Below are 16,517 nucleotides of genomic sequence, written 5' to 3' on the forward strand. Positions count from 1 at the left end.
AGGCTCAGTATTGGCATCCTGTCATGTCTGTCTACATGTCATTAATCAAAACAAGTCACATGGATAAGGGACTGTGTCCTTAATGAGATCACAGCTAATGTAGCTAATGTGTGGATACAGGGTAAGTAATAAATAGGGGTCAATAATGCAGTAATGTAATCTACCATATTCTTGCTGCCTTTTCTTTCTTTTCTTTTCCTTTTTTTTTTTGAGACAGGGTTTTGCTATGCTGCCCAGACTGATCTTGAACTTATGAATCTCCTTCCTCAGCCTCCCGAGTTGTTGGGATTCCAAGAACATGCCACAGCGCCTGACTTTATATTCTTGTATCTTGAAAAATTCCCTTTTTGCTTTCTTTTTTAATGCAATACTGTTTTGATCCTCTTATCTTTTATCATTTCTTTAGTACTTCTTCAGCCTCAGTACTGTATGTAAGTTTTACCTAAGACTCAACCTTTCGGTCTTGATTATTTTCATGTATGTTTCTTCCTAAGAAATCTTATCTGGGCTCAGATTCCCTGATAACCCAATGGTCATTCCAGTTTACCATTGAGCATTTCCATATTTCTATCTAAAATCACCTAAACTCATAGACTTTGGTTCTATTTTCCACTTAAATCAATGTTTCTTCCCAATACAAATATGTAACTCTGTGAGGCATGGTGGTGCATGCCTGTAATCCAAGTGACTAGGGGTGCTGAAGCAGGAAGGTCACAAGTTCAAGATCAGCAACTTAGCAAAGCCCTAAGCAATTTAGTGAGACAATCTCAAAATAAATAAATAATAATAATAATAAAGAACTGGAGCTATTGCTCAAGGTTAAGTAGCCCTGGGTTCAATCCCTGGTACTCAAAAAAAAAAAAAAAAAATTTTAAGTGCATCTCTGAAGACAATTGGGTCATTAGATAATGATGTAAATCTAAATGCAAAATCAAAAGCAAACAAAGCTGCAGTAAAAGCTTACCCTATGTTGATAAGAATATGACATCTCTAAAAATGAAAAGAGAACACATTTGAAAGAAAACAATAATGAGTTATTAAGAGCTATTTCACTTGAGAAAGTTACAATTTTTTGTTTTTTAAATCCAGAGCTCATATGGGGTGTCATGACCTTCATATTAACAGTCAAGTATGTGGTGTGGGAAGATCTGAGGTTTATTTCACAGAGCAGAACTAACTCCAGTGGGTGGATTTGTGGGAGGAAAATTTCAGCTTGATATAAGAGGGGAGGATTTAGTAAGAAGAGCAGGAACAGAATGGGGTCTATATCTTTATTTTTTGTGTCATTCCTCCCTGCAAAGTCCTATTCCTCATTCTTCGAATAATCCATCAAAATCTTATCTGCTCTTGAAGACTTGTCCCTAGCCTTCTCCCAAGCTATTCCAATTGTATCCATCCCTCTCTCTTCCTGTTGATAATCTCCCCCCACCCACAGCTAAATTAAGGTCTTTGAAAGTATAAAGAGGACACACTAATTTAGAATTTCAAGCATGAAACACAACACTAGGTTCATAACAGCAATTCAGTAAATTCCTGCCCACTATTGTCTAAGCACAGAATTCCTGATTTCTAACTGGGAGACATTAGGCTTAGCTGGAATTCAAAACCAGATTGGAATTCTTGTGAATCTAATTGTTGATTCTGTGAGGCTAGGCTTCTGATTTTAGTGAAAACCAGAAGGGAGCAGCAGATTTTGGCACCACTCACCACCCAACCTTATGTTTTCCTACTCATCAAAGAAAGACTGAATTAGAGATCTTCTGAGATCTTAGGTTTGTAGATCAGATAATTTCCAAGGTGAAATGGAGTGAATATGCCTTCATTTCTTCATGTCTGAAAATCATTTTAAACACAAATCACCTGGTGATTGGGATTATGTGATGTGGAGGAATACACATGGCCCTGGAGAACTGTCACTAGTTTGTATTCAGGTCTGCCAGTTGTCATAGTTACTGATATACTCAAAGCAATTTCCCTCCTGAATCACACTCTGTAGACCTTCAATGAAAATAAGCTATTCTTCCTGTTTTATTCTTTTTTTTCTATCCATGAATTGAAGCTAAAAAATAGCATCAATTGCATAGATGTTTTTACACTCATAGCAAGATTTTAAACAGAAGAGGAGTAAAAGATGTTTAATCCAAATAAGCACCTCTGATTCAGGCCTTACCTCATTTGTGCAACAATGATTCACTGAATGCCAAGGTACTGGAGACACAGTTAGAATTAAGGCCCATCCCTGCCTTTAAGAATATCGGGGCTCTAAGAGGGAGAGCAGCAAGTAATGGGTGCATTTCACCAAAATGAAATCAGTGCTGCAGTGAAAGCTGAATACAGAGAGCACGGGAATGCATAAGAGTAACACCTCACTAAGTCTGGGGTGATGATGGGGTGATATCAAGGACAAACTTCTTTCCCCAGAACCTCAAAGCATCACTCTGGAAAGTTCAGCAGATATATTTTCTGCCGTTCTGGGCCAGGACGCAGTGTGACTCTGCAGGCTGGGCTCATGCAGCAGTGGCGTGAGGATGCCAGCGTGGTTGCATGTGTTGCACTATCTGTTGCCTGTTTATACTCACATACAACTCTCCGTTCTGCTCTGGTCACAGGAACTCCTTTACAGACATCCTCCGTGCCATCCTGCTATCATTGGAAGTCCTTATTGAAGATCCAGAGCTTCAGATAAATGGCTTCATTTTAATCATAGACTGGAGTAATTTTTCCTTCAAACAAGCCTCCAAGCTGACACCTTCAATCCTCAAACTGGCCATTGAAGGGCTGCAGGTATGCTTAATGATGTGCAATGCCGGACTGTGTGTAGCAATGCACTTTTTTCTTACTTTGCAACCAAAGTAATATTTGTCCTTTAGAATGAAAAAAGGAAACGTGGATAGAATTCATTTGGGAGTGCTCCATACTTTTACCTCAGCTTGAGTTTAGATGTTTGTTTTTTTTAATTAGACTTAATTTTCATTAATAACTCTAAATTACTATTACCACAGGCACAAATTACCTACTGCAGCAATAATGAATAAAGCTCCAAGATATTTAGCTTAATCCATCAGAGAGTTAACAAAAATTAAAACTAGGAAACATCTGCTTTATGAACATGTCCCACATAGAGGTGGCATGGGAGCTTACCAGGGTTTCCAGAAGCATTTTAGTGCCCCAGAAATGCACCCCGTGGATCATAACTTCCCAGAGTGTCACGTGCTGCACTATTTGTGCTAATGTGGATCACTTCCATGCAACCAAAGGAACCAGATGAAACTCTACCTCCTGTTTGCATGGCCAGTTGTCCAGACTTTGTTTTGTTTTGTTTTTGTGCTTTATAGAAAGCAGGGTGGCCAGTCTCTTGGGACCTTTCTACTTTTGGAATTTAATCCTTTTGTCAACACCACCCTACCAACCCGGGTCAACTACACTAGTTCCTGGTAACCACTTTACTTCCACAAGATTAACATTCCTAGATTCCACATATGATGAAATCATGAGCCATTTATTTCTGTGTCTGGTTCACTCCTTTCCCTAACTGTGATGTAAAGGAAGTTAACTAACTAGATTTAGACATTTAATAATGTAAATATACTTCAAAACATCACTTTGTACATGAAAAGTACATGAAATTTTATCTGTCAATTAAAAACGTAATGACATGTAAAATAAAAAAAGGGTTAATGATTTTATAAAAAGTAACCAATTCACAGAGGCAATGCTGCTTAGCCTCCTGATGACACACTATCACAGTATAAAATTAATGACATAGTTTGTGGATAATCAGAATCAACATAGACCAAACTTGTGTCCCTTTTTAATTAGGCAGGAAAATTGATTCAATAGGGTAACACCTATCCATAGTAGATGGTAGTGATAAGCATCTTGTATATAGGAAAATATGGACATTGGATAATTCTAAGATCAAGCAGTTATTCCTCATGTTCTTCAAAGTGCATGAGTTTAATCACTCCTTGCATTCTAGTGCCACAAATAATTGACAGGTCTATTTCTTAAACTATGACCTATTCACAAATGGCCTTTGGCAAATATCTAGCACCTTTGGACCTCTGATAAACATGTCTATTGAGAAGTTCATTGGATTAGACAAAGGGGATTGAAGGGAAGGACAGGGGGCTAGGAGTAGGAAAGACAGTAGAATGAACTAAACATAACTTTCCTATGTTCACATATAAATACACCACCAGTGAAACTCCACATCATGTACAACCACAAGAATGAGATCCTAATTAGAATAAATTATACTCTTTGTATGTATAATTTGTCAAAATCCACTGTATTGTCATGTATATCTAAAAAGAAAAAAGAAAATCTTTTGTCTATTTTTATAAATTGAGGCTATTATTATTATTATTATTATTGAATGATGAGAGTTTGTATATTATTGAGGCAAGTCCTTTGTCAAAATATGTAATATAAATATTTTGTTATTAAATGTGGTTCAGATATTCATTACCTTAATAGAATATTTTAATGAGTGAAAGTTTTTCATTTCAGTAAGGTCCAATTAACCATTTGTTTTTTTCTTCATGAATGTTTTCGGTGTTCTACATAAGAAAATTTTGTCTATACAACAATAATGAAGATATCCTCCTATATTTTGTTCTAGAATCTTTATAGATGTAACATTATGTTTTGGATTGTGATTCATCTCAACTTATTTTTTTTTTCCATGTAAGGTGTGTCAGGTCAGTGTTTACATTTTTTTTAATATGTAAATATTCAGTTGTTCTAGCATCATTCAGAAAAAAAAGATCTTTCCCCATTGAATTGTTCTTAATGTGAAAAAAAAACTATGAAAAAACTATTGAAAGAATGTTATTTATGTTATTTATTTATTGAAATGGTTTCCCATTTCCCAGAAAGAGGAGAGAGAGTGTACACTGCTGACATTTCAGAAGAGAAGCAAGTAAATATTGTTCCAGGAATGACAAATTGTCCTGGGTGGATACATCATGCAGTGCATTGGGGGTACAATTTTTATAGTCACGATTCTGTGTACAGACTATGTGGAGAATTCTGAGCATGGATTTATGTGTTCTTGACTCTCTAGTCACTCTCTCTCAGCTCTAACTCCCTTTTTCTAACTTCTTCTCATCTCAGCCTCTGAACATCTAATTGCTCTCTTTAAGCTTTTATCAAATGGAGCTTTAAAGTAGGATTCAAGGCTTATTTTGTGCCCCATAATTATGCTGACCATATTTCTAGGAATTTTTGTGCAAGCTTTGTGTAATCCACTTTTTAAAAGATAATTTGTTACATGAATAAGTAGCTGTGATTCAACTTCTATGCCTTTATAAGATTTTTTTTTCATAAATCAGGAAAGAAAAATGTTTTATCTGACCCCATGTTCCAATTTTTCTTTCTGAAAATGTGATATTACATAATATGTTCATTCCCAACCTCACTAAGCTGATATGGGTCTACTGGATTAATGTGCTTGAATGTGATTTGAAAGGTAAAGCTATATAGGAAAGGAACCTATTCTTATGAGAAATAGCAGATGTGCTTTGGTGGGGCAAAGTGGGGCCCATTTGGACCTTCCCTTGTCATGTATTAGGGTCTACAATGAATTCCACAATCTCTTGTGGTACCAGTTAAGGAGTAGCTACTATTAGGAGAAGGGGAGATGGGTGAGACCAGAAAAAGAGGAGAAAAAATATATTTTCTCATCATCACCTAGAATAGCAGTTGGATCTCTTTATAATTCATCCCTTTTGTAAGGCAAGAGATGTCCCTTTTGATTATAGGTAAGCCTCAGACCATTCTGGAGTCTGGATTGGGGTGCAGTTTTTTTCTAGAAGTTCTGCCTGCCCATACCCTGGTATTCTTAGAAGGGTACAGATCTTCATGCCAGTGGGAGGTCATTGGTCACAGGGGGACTGGGTGGGTACAGCTTCCCCATCTGGGACATGAATGACTCCATCCTGCACTTTTAGCATGTTGTCTTAGCCACACTTGAGAAATTTTCAGGGCTACTTGCAGACAATTCTGCTCTTGTCCCATACTGGACAGTCAGCTTTCAACAGCCACTAGCAACTTCTTACTCCAGGCCACCCTCTGTCTGACTTTGGGGACATTCAGATGTCATGATCCACCCTCTGCTGGCTCTCCCAGGGATCTTTCTTCATCACAGGGGTTGTCTCCATCTCCCAGTGGATATGAACCCTTCTGATGCCTTGAAAAATCATGACTGGTACTAAGCAGAATTTCTGTCTTTTTACCAGTGTTGCACAGGGGGAGAGTCTTGTACAGGTTTCCAATTGTTAGTTACAAAGACTCAAGAGAAATTTTAGAGGAGAAAGGAAGAGCTACCCAAAGTTAGTAGCAAGAAGAGAAGAAAAGCCATGGTCCTTCTTCCTCCCATGCATCCTTAAAGAGACCTGGAGAGGACAAGGTATCTACTGAACATGTGGGAGTCTTCAGGGGAGGCAGAGCCTATATACCACAGAAGAGAACATGCTCTCTCTACCATTATAATGGCGAATTTGACTTGTTGACTTGATTGGAGTAAGAGATGCCTATGATTAAGAGGCTCCTGGGTGTGTCAGTGAGGGCGTGTCTAGGAATGCTTGGAATGTGGGATAGTGAACTGAAGTGGAGACCCTCCCTAAGCATGGGCAAGTGGAGGACTCTGCCAGTGATTCTCCAGGGAGTTTCCAGAAACCTTGGTCTGGGCCTAGGGTAGCAACATTGATTCCTCTTGTTCTGGGGCTTCTGCCTCTTGGACTCTGCAGCTGTTGGTTCTTCTAGCTCTCCAGCCTGCAGACAGCCATTGTGGACTATCCAGCTTCTGGTCGTATAAGCCAACTAATAAGTTTTTGATAATCATACTTCCTGTTCCTCTAGAGAACCCTAATACAACCATCTTGCCTTTTGTAGGATTGGTTTGAGAAACCAGCCTTGTCAGGGGGATAATCAGTGCACATTGGTGCTTGGCCATCTGGTTTGGAATTTCACCTCTTTTAGGGTTTTTCTAGGTTTACCTGCTGCTCAATCCCTGGAGAGTTTGAGGCTGTGGGATACAAAGCATCCACACACACATGCAGAGGTGATATACTTCCCATAGGGAGAAGATGGTGGGGCCATCTCAGAGTGCTCACTGTTCAGATAATGAGAATTTAAGGGGTTTTTTTGGTCAGTTCTGTACTCTGCATCATTGTCCTGGATTTTAGTCCAGTTATTTTGGTTCATAGTTCTTCATGGAGGCAATTGTTCAAGAAGATTTTTAGTGACTAATTGTCATCAGTTTTCCAGAAAGGTGACTCTAACATGCAGGAGATTTGTTAGGCAGTTCTCTTAGGGTCAACGTGTATAGAAGGGGATCTACAGAAGAAGGTTGGGCAGCTGGAGAAGTTAAGCTGGGATTTGGTCCTTTCTGATAAAGAATTCAGGGAATGATCCTTCAGAGTTGTCCCCAGATGGTATCAAGGGTCTCAGCCTTTATATTCATAAATTGTTCATTAATTGTGTGCTGAGTGCCCTGACCTGAGGCCCCAGAGAGAACTATTACCTGGGGACTTTGTCCTGGCAGTCCTCCCAGAAGCTGGGACTATATATCAGATTATCAATTCCAATAACCAAATACTACTTAGAATATCCTGCAATGTAATATCAAGGAACTTCTTTTAGTCTGGATCTGAATGTACAACTGCTTTTTTCTTGGTCACATACATTCCCAATTAATCCCAAATGGAGGTGATACCAGGTGATACAAGAAGTGTGGGCACAGAGCTAGCAACTTGGTGGCAATCTTTTCATTGGGTTGATCAGTTGTATTTCTAGGCTTCAAAGGGTAGTTATTCTGCTTCTGACAATAATCGTAAAAAAATAAAAAAAAAGAAAGCTTCCAGGTGCAGTGGCACATGCCTATAATCTCAGCAACTCAGGAAGCTGAGGCAGGAGAATCATGAGTTTAAGAAAAGCCTCGGCAACTTAGTGAGGTCCTATGCAACTTAGTGATACCGTTTCAAAATAAAAAATAACAGAAAGGGCAGGAAATGTGACTGAGGGGGAAAGCACCCCTGGGTCCAATGCTCAGTACCAAAAATAAATAAATAGATAAATAAATAACATGCATAAAACTTTGACTATGTGTTTCACAGGCTGAATTAACAAGTTATTATAATAATAATTATATAGATGACTATTCTTTAAAGGCTCATCAGTTTTTTTGCAAGTTGTACTGTATCAGCCAGTCATGAAATGTTCATGGTATATCTACTGCATATTCCTCTTTTTAGAGCAATGTTTTGGGGAAATAACATTGGTTGGAATATTAAATTGTTCCAGTTTCTTAAAGATTCTATAAATATTTGTTCAAAGAACTTTAATTTTGAGAAATCATTTCCCTTTGCTCCACCCTTTGATCTTTAAATGTTGTCAATAATATCTGAAAGAGTCATTGTACCTGTTCATTACAACTTGTTTAAATTTTTATTAAATGTAAGGTAATATTTATGCCTCCATTTTAATAGAGCAGAGCTTTATTCTTCTCAATTCTGGCAGAATGAGTAATACACTGAATTCTTGCTCTTGAGCTTTGCAATGTTTCCAAAATCAATTTTTTGGAATTATTTCTTGTAAATTCCTGCAGCCCAATCATTACAATCAACACTCAGTGTTTATTGATGTGCAGCCAACCCAGATATTTAGAAAACTTACTGTGCAGAAGTGTTTTTCTTAGGAAGAACTATAACCTTGTATCCTGTTGGTTATTTACAAAATATTTGATTTACTTAAGGATCCAAATATTTGGTATGGGTTTAGAGAGCCTGTTTTCCTTTCACTTAGGGGAAGAAATCCAGGAAGCACTTTTTCTTTTCTTTCTTTCCCATGCTTGTGTTATCATTCTCTACCCAATCTGGGCAATTTATCAGTTCATTTACTTTTTTTTCAAAGTTCATCATGTGACTTTTTCTTTTGGTCTTTTAAAGATATTTTCATAATATTTATATTGACTCTGATTCAGTTTCTCGCAACAGACCTCAGTCAGGGTAGTGGCCTGGGAGGTCCATTTCTTTTCAAAGTCTTTTTTCCTTAACTTTGTGATGATTTTTCTAACTGTAACCCAGGTGGGAGGGGATTTGGAGCAATGCTCAGAGATGTGATTAACTGCAAATCATTTATCTCCTTAAAGTCTCTTTTTGTTACACGTTTTCAAACATTGACTCATTCTCTTTGGCTTCCTTTTTTTACCCACTTGATTTTTCATTTCCTTTTTCAAAACATATGATATGTTCATTTGCTCTGGGGAACACAAAGTGCTATATTCAGTCGATGGAGTAGAATGGGCAAAAGTCTGTCACATCAGTGGGCAATGTGACCGTTACTGAGTGCAAATGAATGGATCATGTTGTGATTAGAATATCAGGCAGATGCATTTCAATCAGTAGTAGATTCACTCTTATTCTATGGCCCCTATCTCAGACATGCAGACATTCTGACTCAGAGGGTAGGTATTCAACATAAAATATGGGTTAAAGTGCAGTTCCCAAACCAACAATATCAGCACCATTGGGAGCTGGTTAGAAATGCAGACCCACAGGTCCTACCCCAGGCCTCCTGAATCAGAAGCAGCATTTCAACAAGAATTCCAGATGGTTTGTGTATATATTAGTTTGAGAAGTACCACTCTTGATTGTGGTATTAAGGTATACTTCAATGGTTCTCGATATTAAAAGCATCAGACTCCCCTGAAGGTTTTTTTACAACCCACAATGCTGGAAACCACTCCCAGAATCTCTGATTCCATAGCCCAGGAGAACCTGAGTTTACCCTTCTGAAACATTTCCAGGTCTTGCCTCTGCTGCTGGTGTGGGTAAGAACAAAGTCCACCATCTGGGCTTCAATCCTGGATATGCATTTGACCTCAGGCAAAAACCTTTAGTTTCCTCATCTGTACAGCATGGTGCTGTAACTGAACCCACTTTATAGGTTTACAGTGGAAATGAAATAATACATGAAGAGTGCCAAGACATAGCCAGGGCTCACTGAATGCTTAAGTATTATTGAATGACAAGGCCAACCCTTGTCCCTGGGCTTCTGTGGCTCCAAGGCATTCATATAAATGAAACAGCCCTCTATTCCTCCAGCTCTGTAAGTTCAGATCTCAGAACACCCAACCTCACCAGTCTGTTCACTGGCCCTAAACAAGGAAGTTCCTTATCCCCACTCACCATAGTTAATGATGAAGGCCTGCATTGGGCATCACCTGTCTAAATAGTGGCATGAGAGGTACTTTTCTTTCTATTCATAAAGTGTGAGTCTTTTTTTTTTTTTTTAGCTAATTTAAATTTATTTAATTGGATTATTTGCCTCAACCAGAGCATTAACATATAAAAGTACATATTTGCTAAACAAGACTCTCTGAAGTAAAGTTCAAAAGTGTATACTTTGACCCATGTTAGATCTTTTTTTTTTATTGTAAACAAATGGGATACATGTTGTTTCTCTGTTTGTACATGGCATAAAGGCATACCATTTGTGTAATCATAAATTTACATAGGGTAATGTTGTTTGATTCATTCTGTTTTTTTCCCCTTCCCCCCACCCCTCCCACCCCTCTTTTCCCTCTATACAGTCCTTCCTTCCTTCATTCTTGTCCCCCTCCCTAACCCTAACTCTAACCCTAACACTAACCCCTCCCTCCCCCCATTATGTGTGACTCTTTTATTTATTACCCAATGGTCAAAAGGTGAATCCAGTCCTGATTCCTTGGCATTTCGGTAATTATTGATGCAGAAATTCAACTCCTTCATCTTGAATGACTCTTTTCAGCAACAGTATTTATAGCACTTTTTGCGTACAATTTTTGTGTATTAAATAATATTAGAAACAGATTGAAGAAAGAAGACATTTGTATTTTTTTGTCAAGAAGTTTCTTAATTCATGTTTTCTAAACACTTCACATATGCTCGAAGAACACTTTTCCTTTAAGCAAACTATGTTTTACCTTTTCAGGCCACAGAGCTGTAATTTTGAGTTTGCAATAGTGCAATATGTGATTATGGAAATATTAGAGGAATAAAATATCTCCTGTAATGCTCTACCTTGTTAAGTATCAATTAAACTCAGGAAGAAAATTAGGACTAATGACACTCTGGTGATCTTGATGGCAGACAGTATGGCCCATTTAAAATAGTTCCAATTAAATAGGTCTATCTCTAGCATACTTTTTGATAAATGATAGTTCTGAACTCTTTTACATTATAAAACCAGACAATCCTCCAATTCACTCTGCCAAGAAATAATCATCATCCTTTACTTCCAGTTAGTCACAAGGTAAATAAACCCAGTCTCTACCTTCAGGAAGGTCATGGGTCAAAGAAGAAGCAGACCTATTCATATGCAGTTAAAACACTGTACAGAAAGGGAGATAGGCATGGATTTAATATAATCTTAGCAGAGGAATACAGTACAGTCACAAGGAGTCAGGAATGATATCCTGGAATACCATACCTCAGCTCATTCTTAGCATATGAGTGCAGAGAGAGGGGAATAAATTTCAGAGGTAAGAGATAGCTTCGTAAGACAGAAAAACAGAATTAATACTCTGGAATGAACAAGTACCAGGGTAGGAGCTTGTGTGTCCAGGTGGCATTTTAAGGGGCTTGGTTTCTTACTGAAAACATGGGAGCCACTAAACACACCGAAGCAAGATGGCAGCACAGGTATCTTTTCCATGGGGCTCATTTGGTGGTTATGAGTAGGGAAGGTTCAAAGCCTGGAGAATCACAAATGAGAGGGACAGGAAGCTGTGAAAAGAGCACAGAAGCCAAAGGAGTGTGACTTCAAAGAGGGAAATTAGTGTGGTTTCATGGTGGGGGTGACATTTGGAGAGCTCTGGGTTGAAGAGGAATGTGGAGAAAAGAAGATAACTCTGTCAAAAAGCAAGTCTCAAGGAGTAGAGAGGAAAATACAGAGGAAGCAGGAAGATGGTAGTAGATGAAGTCTTCCTTCTTACTTTCCTTTTGGACAAGATTTCCACCAGAGGAACATACTAGGAACTTTGTATATCTGCAGAAGATCAGTCTTGGCAAAAGACTGACCTTTGTCTGTTATTTTTCTCCAGGATAGTATTTCTTAAAGCACTGAAGAAGAGATCTCTGCCTCTTATGATTGTGAGATGAAATATGACATGGCTGTCCAGGGACTCTGTGCTGAATATATTATGTAATACATTTGCAGCAATATAGTCCAATATAGGTTTCTACTTTTGCTAGTGTCCTACATCAAGTTTAAGCAATATTTGGCATTCTTGAAAGGTTCTCTGTTAGAAACAAACCCTATGGAAAACCTTACCCTGCACAACCGAACATTCTGCAATGATTAAATCATAGGTTTTATAATGCCCCTTGCAAAGAATCAGCCAGAGTTCTTTAAGGGGTAGAAAGTTAATGTGAACCAGTCTCTACAAAACAACAATAGAGGAAGGGTATTTATATAACAGAATAACAGAGCCACTCTATCTTCCAGGCTCAGTTAGACCTGGATTTGAAATTGAACATCTTGAGAACTTGTCTCTCAGTTCCTCAACTGTACTTTCTCTGTGCTAACTTCATGTTTAGACAGAATTTTTTCCACAAAGTGACAATGAAGACTGTCATGGTTCCATTTGTAAGTGACCTCGGTGTCTGCATTTTTGGCAGAAATTGAGAGGATTAGTGGATGCTTTGACCAGAAGAGCTGCTACATCTGATTCACATCACTTTTCAAAATAGAAACATGAAAAAATTGATTGGGACAATGAATCCAACATCAAATCTTAGTAAAATTTAATTTACCTTGCAGGCCAATTAAAGATTCCAGATCTTTCGTTGTGTTCTATCATGAGAGAAAGTATTCTTTGCTGCAATAAGTAGATGGTAAAGTGCAGTCCATTTTCACCAAAGGAAAACATTTATTGCTAAGAAACCAATAAGTATTGCTAACCCCTTCTGGCCCGAAGACAAAATTTCAAAATTTGGTGCCTTACATTTTATATTTGGAAGGACCTAAGTTTTGTGTAATAAGCTTCCTGTTGAGGAGTAAGTTACATTCAGAGAGCTACATAAACCACAAGTGTACAACTTCAGTGAATTCTCAGAAAATGAAAGTTTCTAAGTAACTAAATGTCTATCAAGAACAAGCAGTACCTATGACCCAGAGGAACTAGATACTAATGACTAACCCCAAAAACATTCACTTCCCAACTTTCAAACCATACATTAGTTTTTGCCACAGTACAGTTTAATTTACATAAAAAAGAAGTGACTTCCACCTGTATTCAAGTGCCCCTGCCTTAGTCGATTATTTTTTGTGTCATGACACTTTGGGGTGCTATCTTGTTGGTACTGTTTTCATGAAAGATCTTAAACTATTAGGTCAACACATGGAATTTAATGAAAAACACTATTCTTGGAAATTTTGAGACTAAGAAATACAGTAGCACATTGTCTTTGTGGAATTCATAAACAATTGCACCCTATAGAATACTCAGCATTGCATAAGCTGCATAAAATTGCTTCATTAAACTTTCATGCTTTGTTCTTGATAGAGTCCCCCCACCATTTAATTAGAGCTCATTTATTTCCATTTTGCACATAATTCTTATTGATTTGTTCATGTGGTTTCCAAGCTTTGGGAAGTTTCAAACAAGAATTTGGTTCTGGGGTGAATCCACATTAATGTATAGACAATATCAAGAAATGAAGCTGGCTGGGGATGTAGTTCAGTGGTAGAACATGTGTTTGAAATGCACAAGGTCCTGGGTTCAATCCACAACACCATATACACAAAAAAGAAAGAAGAGTTGACTGTCAGGGAAGAAAGACAAGATTTTATTGCTGAAACTAGAACACACCATGATTGAAGTCTTTTAGTACAGAGACCACTGTTCCACATTAGCTCTGAGAGCATTAGCAGGTCATAGCTGATGTGCAGATCATGACCTTGAGCTATCTGGAAGAGTTCAGAGCATGAACAACCAGCATTACCAAAGATGATATGAACATGTGTCAAATATTAAAGAGATTTTTACCTACATTAGGTATAATGTGATATAAATTTTTTTCAACCTAAGAGAGAAATTCTTAGTCTCTTGGATATCTTAAGAGATCCAGCAATCATTAATTATCTCATGGTATAAGAGAGTGAAAATAGTTATTTGATAGTGAAAACAATTTCCATATTACTGAAAGAGAGCCCTTTGAAGGTTTTTCCTTTCGTTTCCCAGAAATAGAAGAATGATAAATGTTCTATGAGCCTCCAACCATTGTCATCTGTAACATCATCTAAACTCAACTTCAGGTCCTAAAATTCCTCTCTTAGCATTTTGTTGCACATGCTCACTATTAAAAACCTTTTTGAAGTCTGGGGTTAGAACTCAGCAGTAAAGCACTCGTCGAGCATGTACAAAGCCCTGAATTTGACTGCCAGTACTGCAAAAACATTTTATAAAAAATTGAAATATTGATTACTTAGAAATCAGCATCTTAAACCTCTGCACCTTCTCTTTACACTCTATACTGTATTTGTAAAGTATTCCATTGTTTAACTACATGATAAAGTATCAATCAGTTCCCTGCCCTTGAATGTTTAGATTGTTCCCAATCTTTTCAATGTTGTATAAAATGATGATGACATGTATTAACTAGCTAACTTTTGGTCACATGAATTCCTTCCTTAGGATAAACTTCTAGAGGTGAAATGCATGTTGTGGATGCTATACAGCAGTGTCTTATACTCAGCAATGTTTAAATGCAACTTGCTTCCTGAACAAAACCAGCATTTGATATTGAAAACAATCCTTTACTATTTGTAACTTCTCCCAGATGCATCTACCACACACCATCTTTCTGTTCTAATTTACTTTGGTTACTGGTGAGGTGGAACAATTTTTCCATATGCTTATCAGTCATTTGTATTCTCTTTTCTATATATTGCCTGCTCATCAACTTAAGCCACTTTTTTGGTTGAGGTTTTAAAATCTTCTTTTACTAGTTAGCAAGAGATTTTGTTACTTAAAGCAATTAACCTTTTATCTCATGTCACAAATATTTTTTTCAAAGCTTGCCCTTACAATGAATGGTGTTTGTTTTTGCTGCTCTTGTTTAAAGCAGTTACAAAAGTTTATATGGTCATGTCTGTTGGATTGCCTTTGCTAAAAATTAGCAAGTCTTTATTCCAAATGTTATATAAAATTTACCAGTATTTCTTCCTAGACTTAGATTTTTTTAATTCTTCACTTGAGTAAAACTAAAATATTTATAGTTGATGAGATGTGAGAACAGAATCTAATTTGTTTCCCTACGTGTTTTGACTTGTCCTAATAACGGTTATTGGTTGATGTTTTCTGAAATTCACTTTAGAAAGTAGATAAATCAATGCAGAGGAACTATTAAGACACTGAAGCTAGAATTATTCATTGAATTCTGTCTGTAAGAAATGTTAGTTAATTTTTGATTAGTATGAGTACTGTGTATTAGCAACAAATGGGGAGATGAGACTCACATCAAGTCAAAAACTATTTATGCGATTTACAGTATGACAATTCTTAGCAGGCATAAATAAAGGGCCCACCTGCTCATACTCCCAGGACAGGATGAAGATTAGCTTAGTATCTCTTTGGGACCACCTGAGAGAAATGAAAAAATAAAACTTGCCAGCTAGACACAGGGTTGTTGTTACAGGGCTGGAAAACTAAAGAGTTTGCAAAACACTTTTCACTGTTGAGGAATTCTAGAATGTATAGTCATAAAGATGATTTATCCTGCTTCAATAATAGACTGAATTTTAGTAATTTAAAGATACTTAATGCAGAGTATTAAGTATGTGGAAAAAAAAAAAACCCAAAAGATTAAGTTAATGCCAGCTCAACTGAAATGTCATTAGCTTAGAGGACTAATCTCTAAACCTCTAATCTGTGGACTCATTAGAATTTGGAAGAAATTATGAATAACTTTTTTCATTGACCAAATGAGGTTTTAATTAAGATATTCTTGGAAAAACAAGAGTATAAAGTAGAATTAAAGTAGATTTTAAGACTTTGGAAAAGGGAGGTCATTTCTGAAAGAGAATCTATATACATGAGGAGACTCAACTCAAAAACTATGAAAGAAATGACATCTCGATAGATGGAAGGCTTAAGAACTTTTATCAGGTCAGAGCATGGAATCATTGAATACTTTGGAAAGAGTTCTACTTTCCAATTATTCTTGCAGTTTTCTACTGTAAAGAACCTTAAATGCCTTTAAGTTCATTAAAAATTGAGCATCTCATCTAACCTTCCTTAAGAAAGTTAGCTACACATAATAACTTTGTTAAACCCCAAGTACAATTGATACAGAAAAATAGTCAATTCCAAGCATAAACCTCATATTCACTATTTGAGAGCTGTCCTACTGTACTTGTCTAGGTCTATTTCATCAGTGGTGGTCAACGTTGCCCACTTCCGTGCTCTAGTTGATAATTTTCTCTCAGTGTACAATAAATTATAAAATTCCCATTTCTGCATTCCCACT

The 16,517-nt window shown here is 37.1% G+C and overlaps 1 protein-coding gene across 1 annotated transcript in view; it reads left to right on the forward strand.

Moving 5' to 3' along the window:
- CLVS1 (clavesin 1) overlaps nt 1–16,517 on the forward strand; it is a 214,762-nt gene that overhangs the window by 76,653 nt on the left and 121,592 nt on the right. The window contains exon 3 of the mRNA XM_079156174.1: nt 2,610–2,784. Coding sequence (XP_079012300.1) covers nt 2,610–2,784 — 175 coding nt within the window. The remainder of the gene's footprint in view (nt 1–2,609; nt 2,785–16,517) is intronic.

Source organism: Sciurus vulgaris (assembly GCF_902686455.1).
Source record: "Sciurus vulgaris genome assembly, chromosome: 1".
NCBI classification, from domain to species: domain Eukaryota; kingdom Metazoa; phylum Chordata; class Mammalia; order Rodentia; family Sciuridae; genus Sciurus; species Sciurus vulgaris.